The 13,932-nt window shown below is 29.4% G+C and overlaps 2 protein-coding genes across 2 annotated transcripts; both read left to right on the forward strand.

Moving 5' to 3' along the window:
• Positions 1–262: 262 nt before the first annotated feature.
• LOC113798109 (uncharacterized) lies at positions 263–4,394 on the forward strand. Its single transcript, XM_027348598.2, is given in 5 exon segments — positions 263–2,218; positions 2,220–3,496; positions 3,570–3,699; positions 3,772–4,135; positions 4,206–4,394. Coding segments are annotated over 5 exon segments (3,594 nt in total). The 5' UTR covers positions 263–511; the 3' UTR covers positions 4,322–4,394.
• Positions 4,395–4,549: 155 nt separating this feature from the next.
• Positions 4,550–13,545, forward strand: Mcm2 (DNA replication licensing factor Mcm2). The gene is made up of 4 exons (XM_027348599.2): positions 4,550–7,231; positions 7,296–7,475; positions 7,546–9,116; positions 12,373–13,545. Exons 1-3 carry the CDS (start codon positions 4,685–4,687, stop codon positions 7,654–7,656), a joined length of 2,838 nt encoding a protein of 945 aa, XP_027204400.1. The 5' UTR covers positions 4,550–4,684; the 3' UTR covers positions 7,657–9,116; positions 12,373–13,545.
• The last annotated feature ends 387 nt before the right edge of the window (positions 13,546–13,932 follow it).

Below are 13,932 nucleotides of genomic sequence, written 5' to 3' on the forward strand. Positions count from 1 at the left end.
TCGAATTGAAATTATGATCAAAAATAGTATAGGATTCAATATTTTCTGATCACGCAATCATTATTATTAATTATCATCATAATCAACAATACCGTTTCAATCACTTGTTGGGGTTTTTTTGAAATAACAAATAATGTTGAGAAACTGGTTCACAATATTTGACTATGTAAAATTGGTTCAGTGCTGAATTATAGTAAATTTTATGCATGTGAATGGGAATCAATCACAAATTTAGCCATTTTTTGATAGCAAAAAAAAAATTTATTTATCCGAAGCAGTTCAATTGAAACTGTGATTTACGCAACAACAACAACAACAATATTGATTCGATGTGATACTTTTGATGAATGTATCCAGAAATTTAGATTTGAATCAACTTGATTATAATCATGTTATGATATTCATAGTGTCATTTTAAAAATCTAGTGAATGTGTGTTCCAAGAAAAAAACAGCCATAATTAATTGTTTCGTATTGTTTTCATTCTGTTAAATGAAAGCTAAAGTGCTAAAATGGTTCTAGGATTATTGACGGGCTCAATGCCCATGCTTGTATCATTATTATTTATGCAAGGAATTACATTAACAATGTGGCGATCATTTCTAGATAAAGCGATACCGAATTTAACTAATGATAAATTACGTAAAAGTTTTCAGCAAATAATGCCACCACAATCTTCATCAACAAATTCTTTGAATTCAATTCATCAATCACCATCATCAATTGATCAATTATCATTATTGATCAATAACAATAATAATAATAATAATAATAATGATCAATCACATGCAACATCAGCATCATCATCATCATCATCGGTTATGATGAATAAAGAAAGCAATTCAATAACGGATAGTTTACAATTATTAGCCAATCTTGATCCAAGAATTGTTCAATTACTTAGTCAAGTAGGTAGTGTTAATCCAACACAACAGTCACAACAACAATCGCAATCAACTTCATTACCATCATCGACAATCGATCAAATGAATGTTCTGAATTCATTGACAACATTGTTGCGATCAGCCGCAACATCACCGACAATGCAACCAAATCATCTATTGCCATCGCTATTACAAAATTCACCGGAAAACAATCAATACATTCAACAACAACAACATCAACAACAATATACACCAATTATAGATCCGAATGATCCAAACATAAAATATTATGAAGTTTCATCACAACATCAACCTGGTATTGATGATCAAAGGCTTCAATATGAACAACCATATGACATTCATTATGTTAAGGATGGTGATGATAATAATTTAAAAGAAACTGTTAAATATGATTATCTTAATCCTTTAAAACAATCATCCGAACCTTTAATGGAAGATGATGAACCAGAAGAGGATGAAGAAATTGAGAAAAAAAGAAAAAATAGTGATCTTTATGAAGAGGTAGATTATGATGAAGATGATGATGATGATAGCGTCGATAATGGAAATGAAGCTAATGAAGAGGAAAATGATGAACTAGAAGAAGATTATGATGATAATGATATTGATGATAATTCAAAAGGAAGTATACGAAATCGAATATCACCAAAACGAATGTTTGCAGCAACAAAAAATAAAATTCAAAATCTACGACGAAAATCAATTAGTCGTCATCGATTAACAAAAAGAATGATCAAATTCGATTTAACTCCATTACAATATGCACAGAATAGATTGAAAGAAAAATTTAAAAATTCTTTTCCATTTTTGCGAAGAAATTCAGATACAGTTCGTAATCGAAAACCTGTGATTAAAAATAAAATAAAAATCGAACCAAAAAGAATACGAGACGATCGAAAAATTTCAACATCACAGAATCGTCGACCATCACCAAATCAATCATGGCGTCGTACTACTGAACGACAAAAAGATAATTTCCGATTTGCAACACCTAAAGTGCCCATTCTTTCTAATGATAATGATGCTGATGATAAAGATAATGATGACGATGGCAATGATGAAAAAAAGGATTCCATCAAGAATGAAAAACCTAGAAAAAACAAGAAGCGAATCGAAAAACCGATAAAGAAACAAATGAAAACAAAAACCACAATAGGTTTATCACCGAAAAAAATTCAAGTATCATCGGATATCGATGAATTCGAAGCTAATTTTTGCAATGTAACATTGAATAAAATTAAAACTAATAAAAAATTTGGAGAAATTTGGTCAAAAAAGAATGGCTGGAGTCAGATGTCATCCAAAATCACCAAATTTTCGTTTATCCAAAGGAATCGTTATTCCAGCTATCAATATTGAATCACCGATTGATCTATCAACAACGACTACATCACCAGAAGGTTTAGAAGAATCAACTTTACCCGTTACAGAAGAAGAAAGTGATAATAATGATAATGATGAAGATGATGTACCCTCGGATTTGGAATTAACCACAACAGAAGAATACGAACAAGAAACAACATCGATATTAACTGATATGAAAACTGAATCAGATATCGATGATGATATGCCGACAACAACTCAACTAACATTTCCAATAAATTCAGATTTTCTTGCCAATTTCAATTCGTTTCTTGCAACACTAGAATCAAATACAACTATTCCGCCGTTATTTTTATCATCATTATCACCACCATCAACAACGACTACAACAACAACGATGTCACCAATGACATGGAATAAAAATCTTGTCGATGAGATTCCTAAAGAATTTTTCTGGCATATCTTAAAAGTGATTAATGCTAGCAAAATTGACAATTATCAGGTGAATCCGATGGACAATCTAAATAATCATAATTTGAATGCTATTAAATCGACATCGATTACTGATGAATCATTTGAAACACATCTGAATAAAAATAATGATGAAGATGAAGATGATGATAATGATAGCGATGACAACAAAACTGCTCCTGAAGAAATCAATGAAGAATTGCTTCATCAAATTAAAGATGACAATCGTATTGATGGAAAAATTCTTGTCGCTCATCGATTTAAACGTGTTTGTTATCTATTATTGAACGTCGGTAAAGATGGTCATATTGAAATGAATCAATTAGAATTACATATTTGTTCACATTTGATTGTTGGTTATGCAAGAATTTCGACTAATGGTCTGGTTGTGGCACAAAAACCATTAGAAGATACTGAACGTTATCGACGAGCGACAATGATGAAACTTCAATATCCAAAACTAAAAGTAATGCTTTCGATTGGTGATCTTGGTGGTGCAATGTTTTCCATCGTAACAAGTACGAATCGTACACGTGAACGTTTTATTATTTCCATATTGGATATTTGTACGGAATTCAATTTCGATGGTATCGATATTGATTGGGAATTTCCAGGTTTTCGTACACCAGGCTTATCAAGTGACAAACAGAATCTGGTACTTTTTCTAAAAGATCTTCGAAAGATGGCTAAACTAGTTTGGCAAAATGATATTAATCAAGGATCATTTATAGTTTCACTTGCTGTTGGTGCACCATTAATGATTGCTAGCACTTCATATATTATACCAGAAATTGGAAAGTAAGTGCATTATATTTGTTTATTTATTCTATTATAATTTTTTTTACTTGTTAATCAATTGCTATTCAAATAGATTTGTCGATTTTGTCAATTTAATGTCCTATGATTTTCATTATTATCGACCAGATAAACCATATACTGGTCATCATTCTCCACTATATCCTCGATCGAATGATAATGCATATTTTAGTACATTGAATGTGGTATGTTTTTCTTTTGGACAAATTATCAAATTAGATTCATTTAATAAATTTTGATGATTTAAAATTGTTCAGGCATGGACGGCAACATATTGGGCAAATAGTGGAATGCCATTACGAAAAATAATGATCGGTGTTCCAACATATGCACGAACTTATAATCTGGTTGTACCGATTGGCCAGAATATGATCAATGTACCGGCTAGTGGACCAGGTATCGGTAAAGGCAAAATGAACTATACACATGTTTGCGAATTTTTACGATTACCCGGAACGATCAAACATTTTGATTTTCATAGCCAAGTGCCATATGCATACAATGGTTTTGATTGGATAGCTTATGAAAATGAATTATCTGTTGCAACTAAAGCTCAATGGGTAGTAAAAACAGGAATGGGTGGTATTGTAACATTTGCATTGAATTTTGATGATACAAAAGGTTTGTACCCAAAAAAAATCTAACAATTTTTATCGTAAAGTTTATCAAATTTTTTTCCTCTAACATACAGGTATATGTAGAGATGATGGAAAACGATTTCCATTGCAAAAAACAATATCGAATGTGCTTGAATTAGCACAGGTAAAATCTTATAAAAAATCGTTATATGTCATGAAAATTCATTGAAAAATTAGCTGTTATTTGTATATTGAATTTGTAAATAAATTTTTAGGAATTTCGCTATTTTAGCCGAAAATATGCTGATGCATAATCGTAAAGAATAATTTGTAAATAAAATTTTAGTATTTTTCAAATTTTTAAATTTTTTTTGTTGTTCGTAAAAATTATTAAAACATTGTATATGAACGGGATCGATTAAAAGGTCTGTGTTTGTTGAGCGAATAAAATCGCGCCAAATTTTTCACAGACAAAGACTCTGATTTTGTTATGCTAAAGCTGCAGCTGCCTGAAATTTAGTCTCCTTTTAAATTTTTCTTCAAAACGAAAGAATTGTTTTTATAAATTTTTCCTTCATAAACATCAAATAAAATGGATTCATCCAGTCAAGATACGGATAATATTTTGGATCAATTAGTATCGCCGGATCGTCCATTTCAAGAACGAACTGAAGATGAATTAATGGATGCCGAATATCATGATGAAGTGGAACGATTATTTAATGATGCCACATCCGAAGTAGATGATTCACAACGTCAATCAAAACGCATTGTTCGTGATGGTAATATTCGTGATCAAGATGATGGTGAAGAAAGTGGCGAAGAATTATTTGGCAATGATTTTGAACGTGATTATTTACCAAGGCCAGAATTGGATGTATATGAGCGTGATCAATTGGATGATGCTTCATATTCTGAATTATCAGTCGATGGTCGACGTGCTGCTGAAGAAGAATTACGGCAACGTGATAAAGTTGAAGGTAGAGTCGTTGGCCGCATGAGACGTGGTTTAGATATCTATGATGATGAATCGGAAATTTCTGAAACGGCTGCTACTGATCAACCGTCGAAGAAGAAAAGATTTTCAAGACGTACGGCTGAAATTTTCGGTGAGCTAGAAGATGATGATAGAATGGTAGAATCGATCGAAAATCTTGAAGATACTCGAGGACTTTCCGTTCGAGATTGGGTCGTACAAATGGCTCCTAAACGTGAAATTTTCAATCGTTTTAAAGAATTTCTCATTAATACTTGTGATGATCGTAATCGTTTTATTTATCGGGATAAAATTAAATCAATGGTCGAAGATAATCGTCAATCATTCGAAGTAGAATATCATATTTTGGCCGCTAAAGAACAAATTCTTGCTTATTTTTTACCAGATGCACCACTTGAAATGTTTGAAATTTTTAATGCTGCTGCCAAAGAAATTGTATTGAAAATGTATCCGGCTTATAGTCGAATCGCTAAAGAGATTTATGTACGAATCAGTCATTTACCATTGCTTGAAGATATACGTTCATTGCGACAACTTCATCTTAATCAATTAGTCCGTACACACGGTGTGATCACTTCGGCTACATCTATTTTACCACAATTATCTATTTCAAAATATGATTGTCTTAAATGTCATTATGTTCTTGGACCGTTCGTTCAGACACAATTATCCGAAACGAGACCCGGTTCTTGTCCAGAATGCCAAAGTAACGGACCATTTTCTTTGAACATGGAAGAAACTATTTATCAAAATTATCAACGAATAACCATTCAAGAAGCACCAGGAAAAGTTTCTGCTGGTCGTATTCCACGATCTAAAGATGTTATTCTTTTGGGTGATATATGCGATTCATGCCGTCCTGGTGATGAAGTAGAAGTGACTGGTGTTTATTCCAATTCCTATGATGGATCGTTAAATATTGCAAACGGATTTCCCGTTTTTTCTACTGTTATTCTTGGTAATCATGTTCTTCGCAAAGATAATTGGTCTGCAGCGATTTCCATTACTGATGATGATATATCAGAGATTTTAAAATTGGCTAAAGATTATCGAATTGCTGATCGTATTATTGCATCAATGGGTCCATCTATTTATGGTCACAAAAAAGTTAAACGTGCTTTGGCATTAGCATTGTTTGGTGGAGAATCCAAAAATCCTGGTGATAAACATCGAATCAGAGGAGATATAAATGTATTGCTTTGTGGTGATCCTGGTACGGCTAAATCACAATTTCTAAAATATTTATCCAAAATTGCTCCACGTGCTGTGTTCACGACTGGTCAAGGTGCGTCGGCTGTTGGTTTAACTGCTTCGGTACATAAAAGTCCATTGACAAGAGAATGGACTCTAGAAGCTGGAGCATTAGTTTTGGCCGATCGAGGTGTTTGCCTAATCGATGAATTTGATAAAATGAGTGATCAAGATCGAACTTCGATTCACGAAGCTATGGAACAACAATCGATATCAATTTCAAAAGCAGGCATAGTAGCTTCATTACAGGCTCGTTGTTCTGTAATAGCTGCGTCTAATCCAAATGGTGGACGTTATGATGTTGGTCTAACATTTGCACAAAATGTCGACCTAACCGAACCGATCATTTCACGTTTTGATATTATCTGTCCTGTTCGTGATGTTGTCGATCCATATGCTGATGAACAATTGGCAAAATTTGTTGTACGATCACACATTCGTCATCATCCGCATGCTACTGAAGAAGATCGACAAAAAGTTAAAGATGCTAATCTTCAAGATCAAATGAACGATTTAGTGGATAATATTGAAAACATGAACACCCAAGAACAGATGAATGAAGTTACATCATCTGATCTTGAATTAATACCACAGGATTTATTACGTAAATATATTATCTATGCTCGACAACGCATTCATCCAAGATTAGCTAAAATTGATAAAGATAAAATTACAAAATTATATTCCGAATTACGTCGGGAATCAATGTTGACCGGTTCGATTCCAATTACTGTACGTCATATTGAAAGTATAATTCGTTGTGCAGAAGCACATGCTCGTATGCATTTACGTGATGCTGTCGGTGAAAATGATGTTAATTTGGCCATTCAAACTATTATTGATAGCTTTATTGAAACACAAAAAAATAGTGTCCAAAAAACAATGACAAAGGTATGTTTAATAATAATTTTAAAAAAAATTAAAATTTAATCAATTAATTTACATTAATTAATAGACTTTTAGCCGATATTTTTCACGTTCAAATACCGATCTATTATTTACTTTACTTCGACAAATGATTCATGAAGAGATTCTTTTACGAAGAAATCTATCACGTCGTAATAAAGGTGATGATCCTATTGATGATGATTTCATTCAAAAAGTTGAAATTAGTGAACCCGAATTTTCTAAAAGAGTAAGTGATTTTTATTTAGATTATTTTCCTTTGTATAGCTTAAAAATTTCTTTCTTTAAAAAAATCATAGGCACGACAATTGGAAATATATCATCTGAAAAATCTTTATGAAAGTCGATCATTTAAGATGCAAAATTATCGTTATGATCCGGAACGTAAGGTGATTATACAGAAATTCTAATGGGAAAAAAAACATCGTACATATGGCACACTCAAACTGAAAAAAAACCATCTATTGTCAATTGTCATCATTTTTTCCGATATAAAAATTTGTCACTTTTCCCATTCTCAATTCATGTATTTCATTTTTTTCAAATTTAAATTTGCCTTTCCGTTTTTATACAACAAAATTTTTTTTTACACACCCATTCATTCAATTTTGATTGTGGTTCACATATATCATTTTAAGGAAAATGAACTAAATAAAACACGTTAGCCGGATATTTCGGTGAAAGGATTTTTTTGTTGTCGAAATCTACCATCAATTTATAGCTGCCTTTATCATCATTATCATAAAACGGGATATGTATTTTTTTTAAAAAAAAAGGTTTTTTATCTTTCTTATAGAAAAAATATGAAATTTTTTCCTCAGGAAAAAATGAATAATAATAAAAATGTCTTTATTTCCAAAAATTGGTGATATTTCTTTTTGGATTTTTTTTAATGCAACAAGTTTCCAAACCGTTTTTTTAAAGTCCTAGTCATCATCATCAACCTAACCTAACTAAACTATCTGTGTTATATTTCGAATCTTTTTTCTTAAAACATATTGATAAACAGCTATATAATCTTGTAAAATTTTCATTTCATTGTCAGATTTTTTTTTATGTTTCTCACTATCTCCATCTCTTTTGATGTTTCTCTCAATCTTATTCTCTGTTTTTTGTACTCTTCAATAAAGCTCAATGCTCTCTTTATTTCAATTGATAACATATAGAAAAAGTCCTACACACACACTATAAACAATTCTACTTACTTTTATTTTTCTTGAATTCGTATATATAAATGATGATGATTAGTTTGTTTCAAGAAAAAAAATAGACCAAGTTAGAGAGAGAAAATATTGGATAACTTTCTCATTTTTTTTTTGATATTGGCGAAAAAAATGCGGAATTTCTTTTAACCATTTTATCGTCTGTTCGTCTACTATTCGACACATTTCTGTTCTGTGGTGTGTTGTTGTTTGTATCAAACGTTCGAAACATGCACAACAACAAACAAAAAAAAATTTTCATTTTGGCACGGGATTCCTTTCTGTTATGCTTCTATCATTCGAATGAATTGTATTCTTTACCCGGTCTCTATTGGGTCTTTTTGATATATCAGAAAAATTGTGTGTTTTGATGTTTGTTTGTTTTTGTTTTTTGTTTTTTTTTTTTTTTTGGTTCCCCAAATTGGTAGTTCCAACAAAATCCTGGTTTTGTGAATTGTTTTTTAGTGGGTTTTATTATCGTCATCGTTTCATTTATTCATTATATCAAACATAGTTCTTTTTTCTGGGCCTAGATATCATTGAGTGAATAAATTAACATCATTTACATCATCCTTATTATCAAGGTTTTTTGTTTTGTTTTGTTTTTCTTCAAAAAAAAACATTGACCAAACAAAAAGGAAATAATGACGACTTTTAAAATTTGAAAAGTAAGTGAAACAAAACTTTAAAAATTATTATCATAATGACTATTTATGGACAATTTAGTTTATGTCAATTCCCACCAAACAGGGGAAATTAGTTTTATTTGAAAAATATTTCAACATTTATCATCATGATCATTATGATATAAGACAAGATTCATTGAATCACATCATTATTATAATAATCATGATTATGTTAATAAATGGTTGAAGAAACACAAAAAAAAAGTGAAAATTGTTTATAAATTTTGTTTTTGTTTTTTATAAAAAAAATATAATTAAAATTAAAGAGCCAAAAATGACCTGTAAATCATTTTTATTTTCATTGTCAACATTGTCAATCCATTAATGGAATGGCGTCATCATCATCATCATCATTTTAGCCTTATTGGACAACAACGACTACTTTCATTTCAATCGGATCATCTTTTTGTATCATATAGAGAAAGTGAATGAAAATATGAATAATTTGAAATATGAAAAACATTACATAATGCATTTGATGAACAGAAAAAAACCCCATAAAAATAATCCTTTTATTTGGCTAGTTTGTCGTGAAATAATATTTATTTTTATGATCATTCATCAATGATGATGATGATGAAAAATTCGTTCTCGTTTTTCTTCTATTACCAAACAAACAATCATTAGCAGAAATTGTTAACTAACAGAATCAATAATCAAAAATATCCAGACATTACATTTGAAAAAATGATTTGATCATTTTTGTTTGGATTTACAAAAAGAAAAACAAATCCTTCATATATTCAAAAATGATGGATACAAAATATTTTTTCTCACAAAATTTGAATGAAAAAAACACCAACTTTTTTCTGAGGGAGTAAAGCAACGAAACAAAAAAAAACAAAAAAAAATTGTCATATCCATACAAATGACAAATGATTATTATTCATTTTCATCATTTTTTCTTTAATGATCATCATATGGTCGATGTACTTTGAACATTTTTTCTTTTCTTTTTTTTTTTGTTACGAATGGCTAAACATTTGGTGGAGAAAGATTTATATCCATTCATTTCAATTCAATTCAGTTGAAATTCAATTCAATTCCAGTGACAACAGTCAAAACAAAAAAAATCCATCCATTCAACCAACCAAAATGATCATCAAGCATCAGAACGAAAAAACATTGTCCTCATTCTGTGAAAATGTATTGCATTTGGTGATAATTTTTCTTTTCTTTTCTTTTTCCAGTAGCACACATATAATGAAACAAACATTTTTTTTTCAATTATAATAATATAGTATACCACTGGCATCACATCTATACACATTTTATATTGTCAATTGTATTCATCATTATATAAGTGAAATAAAAAAAAATCTCATCATTTTCTTTTACATTATTCACAATGATTGCTGAATTGAATGAAAATTTCTTTTTTCATCATCATCATCATTAACATAGTAGCCAAATGATGAATAACTGTTTATTATCATCATCATCATGTTTTGTTGTTGTTGTTGTTGATGTTATGTGCCAGTTATTAGGGCTATTTTTTCAACAACAGCAACGAAACCTTATCCATCAATCGTTTTTCGTAATGTTTTTTTTCATCATAATGATTTTATTTCGCTATATTAAAATATTGTTCATGAAATTTGTTTTTTTTGTGGCTAAGTTTGATTCAATTATTCAACAGACATTTACATTTTCATAAATATTCTATTTTTTCTGATTAATTCATTATGATCATTATATTGATGATGGTAATAGTGAAAACAGATTTAAACACGTAAATATATCATCATATTTTGTTGCCTGGCTTAGAATCTAGTCAATTCAAAAAGTTAAACTTGTTGTTGCAATTGATGTGAACGTGTTTGATCGAGAGAAAAAACCATTAGAAAATTTTAATGACATGTTTTATTGTCAGAAAATCTGGGGTTTAAGAATGAATGGTAATTCTATTTTGAAAAAAAAGAAGTTTAACAAAGCTAAACAACAATAATAAGAAAAACGAATGAAAATCAATTATCAAATCATGGTCAAATCGTCCATTTTTAAATTGATCATTGATGATGTAACCAAAAAAAAACATGCTTATTCACATTGATTTTATTTCCTTTTCTTTTTTTGATATCCAATGACAATTTACTTTGAATTTTTGTTGTTGCTATATCCAATGTTACTTTGGTTTGTCATTACAAATAGACATTGGCTATTGTCGTTATTAATAACGTTTGGCGAAATGATACAATACAGACGCCCATTACAAATATTCATTAAATTGACAATTGGCAATATCTTTATCCTGTTTTAAACATTGGGTAGTAGTGTTGTTGTTGTTGTTGGTGGTGGTGGTAGTTACAAATTAACTGACTTACTGATATACAAAAACTTTTTCCAAACAACAAACAGTCAACCAAAAAAAAATCATCATGGTGACAATAAAATGTTAACGGAAAAATAATTTTTTTGAAATAATGATATAGAGATTGAGAGAGAACAACAACGAAAAAAAAATTTTGTCACCATAGTAAAATAGAAATCAATGTTTACACAATATAAAATCACTATGTTGATATTCAAAGAATCAAATAAAAATACAAGCGTCATCGACGACGGAAATCTATACATTTCAACAAAAACAATTCCCAAAATTTATGGTTCGATGATTCAATTTTTTTTGTTGTTGATTTGAATGTGTGAAAAACCAAAACAGCCAGAAAATATTCACCCATTGTCACATGTTATTGTTTTTTTTACGCTTGTTTCTTGAAATTGTAATCATTCAAATAGAAATTTGTATCATCGATAGTACAAAAAAAAACATTATAATTTCATTTTCACACTTGTTTTCTGATTTGTTCCAAACTTTAACTTTGTTTTTCGTCATCAGTATTGATTTTGCTTGAAATACTAAAATATTCACATTGCTAAATTGAGTAGGTCAGGAATTGAACCAATCATCAACAAAAGAAAAGTTTTCAAAAACGAAACAAAAACTTTTCCATTCTGATTTTTTGAATAAATAAAAAAATTTAAACCAAAATTTTTACTATGCATATTCATCGTTATTATTGTTGTTGTTCTCTATCTCACAGATTACTTGATAAATCAAAATGATAAGATCATTATCATCATAAATCCAAAATTGAATATTTGAATTGAGATGTAAATTGATTTTTGCTTTCTTAATTCTTTCATTTGTTTGTCTATTTATATAATTTATATTCTCAACAAAAAAAATTTAAATTTTAACCTCATTTTTCTCTATTTTTTTTCTTATAACGCGTAGTGTACACGGGGACGATATGATACAAAGGATTATCATCATCGTTATTTGATACAGGAAGATAAAAAGGAAAACAAACCAAAACAAGCATTAAACGTCATTCGAAATTTTAAATCATTTCATAATCATATGATTCAACCAAAACATTGACAATTTTTCATCATCATCATCATTAACATTTTTACAATTTACCGCAATCTCAACTCTAATGATATCCAAAAAAGAATTTTGATAATGATAAAAAAGTGTTCATTTTTAAATCGTATTAAATGACAGTTTGATATGCAATGGTGAAAAGATTTGACATCATTTTTTTTCTCTAATCATTTATTCAACGAAAGATAAAATTTTGTCTAATTCCATTGCAACAACATAATCTTTATTTTATCCAAATACGATTACATTATTTCATCACCAAACTTTGTTCTCAATTAATGTTTACCACCGAATGGATCTCCGTTTTGTTTACCAAAAAAAAACAACAAACAATTTTTCAATTAAATCAACAAATTGAAACATCATCACCAAATTAATCATTATCACCAAAGCCAAAAAGTATTAATCATCATACAAATGAATCAACAAATTTAATTTTTTTTTCAATTCTGTTTTGATCAATTTCAATAATTTTATTTTTTTTAAAATATTCAAATTTACAAATTTGTTTTTTTTGAAATTTCGTTATGTTATGCAAATGTATATAATCAATTGAATCAACGAAGTGCGAATACATAAATAGGAAAAACATTATATAATTATAATGATGATGATAGTGATTGTTATTATTAAATTATGACACCAACATCTCCACCACAACAACATTAAATTATCAATATGAATTTTCTTCACAGTGGTCAACTGATGATACGAATAGTCAAGAGAGATATTTTGTGAAAAAAAAAACATTTCATGTCCATTTTTCTCACTTCAATATTGATCCCGATGTTTTTTGTTTTTGTTTTCTGTTTTCGAAAAGCCGATAAAAAAACAACTGTTTCTTGGTGATGTAACGAACAATTGATATGATGATGATGATTAATATTAAGACTTGAAATTTTATTGGAAAATAATAATAATAATCGGCTTTGTTTTGACATTATCAAAAAGAAAAATGATGTGTTAGTTTTTCTCACTTTATGGCTTGAATCGAAGTCATCGATCGATCGATCAATAATTTCTTATTTACTTCCTTTTGTTTTTTTTCATCACCACTACATAAACGACTTTGAAATTGTTGAAAAATCCAAATAATAAAAAACAACAATGACAACAATGGAAAGAGCTACACCAACAACGTTCGATCCAAGAGGTAAGTGCTGTTTTAACTATGGATACAAAGATTTCCAATAAAAAAAATAACCAAAAAAAACATAATCATAATGTAATCTGTTTTTTTTTCTTGATGATAATCACCCAAGTGTTTCCATAATCATGTGATGATGATTATCATCATGCTGTTACAGTTTTTATTTTGCCAAAAATATTTCTCTTTTTCCTTTTGTTTATCTATAATACCTTGTTGTGTTTTTCCTCTCTTTTCTGGTTTCATCATTTTCTATTGTT

This window comes from Dermatophagoides pteronyssinus, unplaced genomic scaffold (assembly GCF_027571235.1).
Source record: "Dermatophagoides pteronyssinus isolate colony J.1.1.1.1 unplaced genomic scaffold, Derpt_VIB-CSIC_2022.12 sq0003, whole genome shotgun sequence".
Classification (NCBI taxonomy): Eukaryota; Metazoa; Arthropoda; class Arachnida; order Sarcoptiformes; family Pyroglyphidae; genus Dermatophagoides; species Dermatophagoides pteronyssinus.

Bases quoted from the DNA above. Each gene is read 5' to 3' on its own strand.
- Mcm2 (XM_027348599.2), top strand. From the start codon at position 4,685: ATGGATTCATCCAGTCAAGATACGGATAATATTTTGGATCAATTAGTA. The intron at 7,232-7,295 runs GTATGTTTAATA...ATTAATTAATAG, and splicing joins TCCAAAAAACAATGACAAAG to ACTTTTAGCCGATATTTTTC. The intron at 7,476-7,545 runs GTAAGTGATTTT...AAAAAATCATAG, and splicing joins AACCCGAATTTTCTAAAAGA to GCACGACAATTGGAAATATA.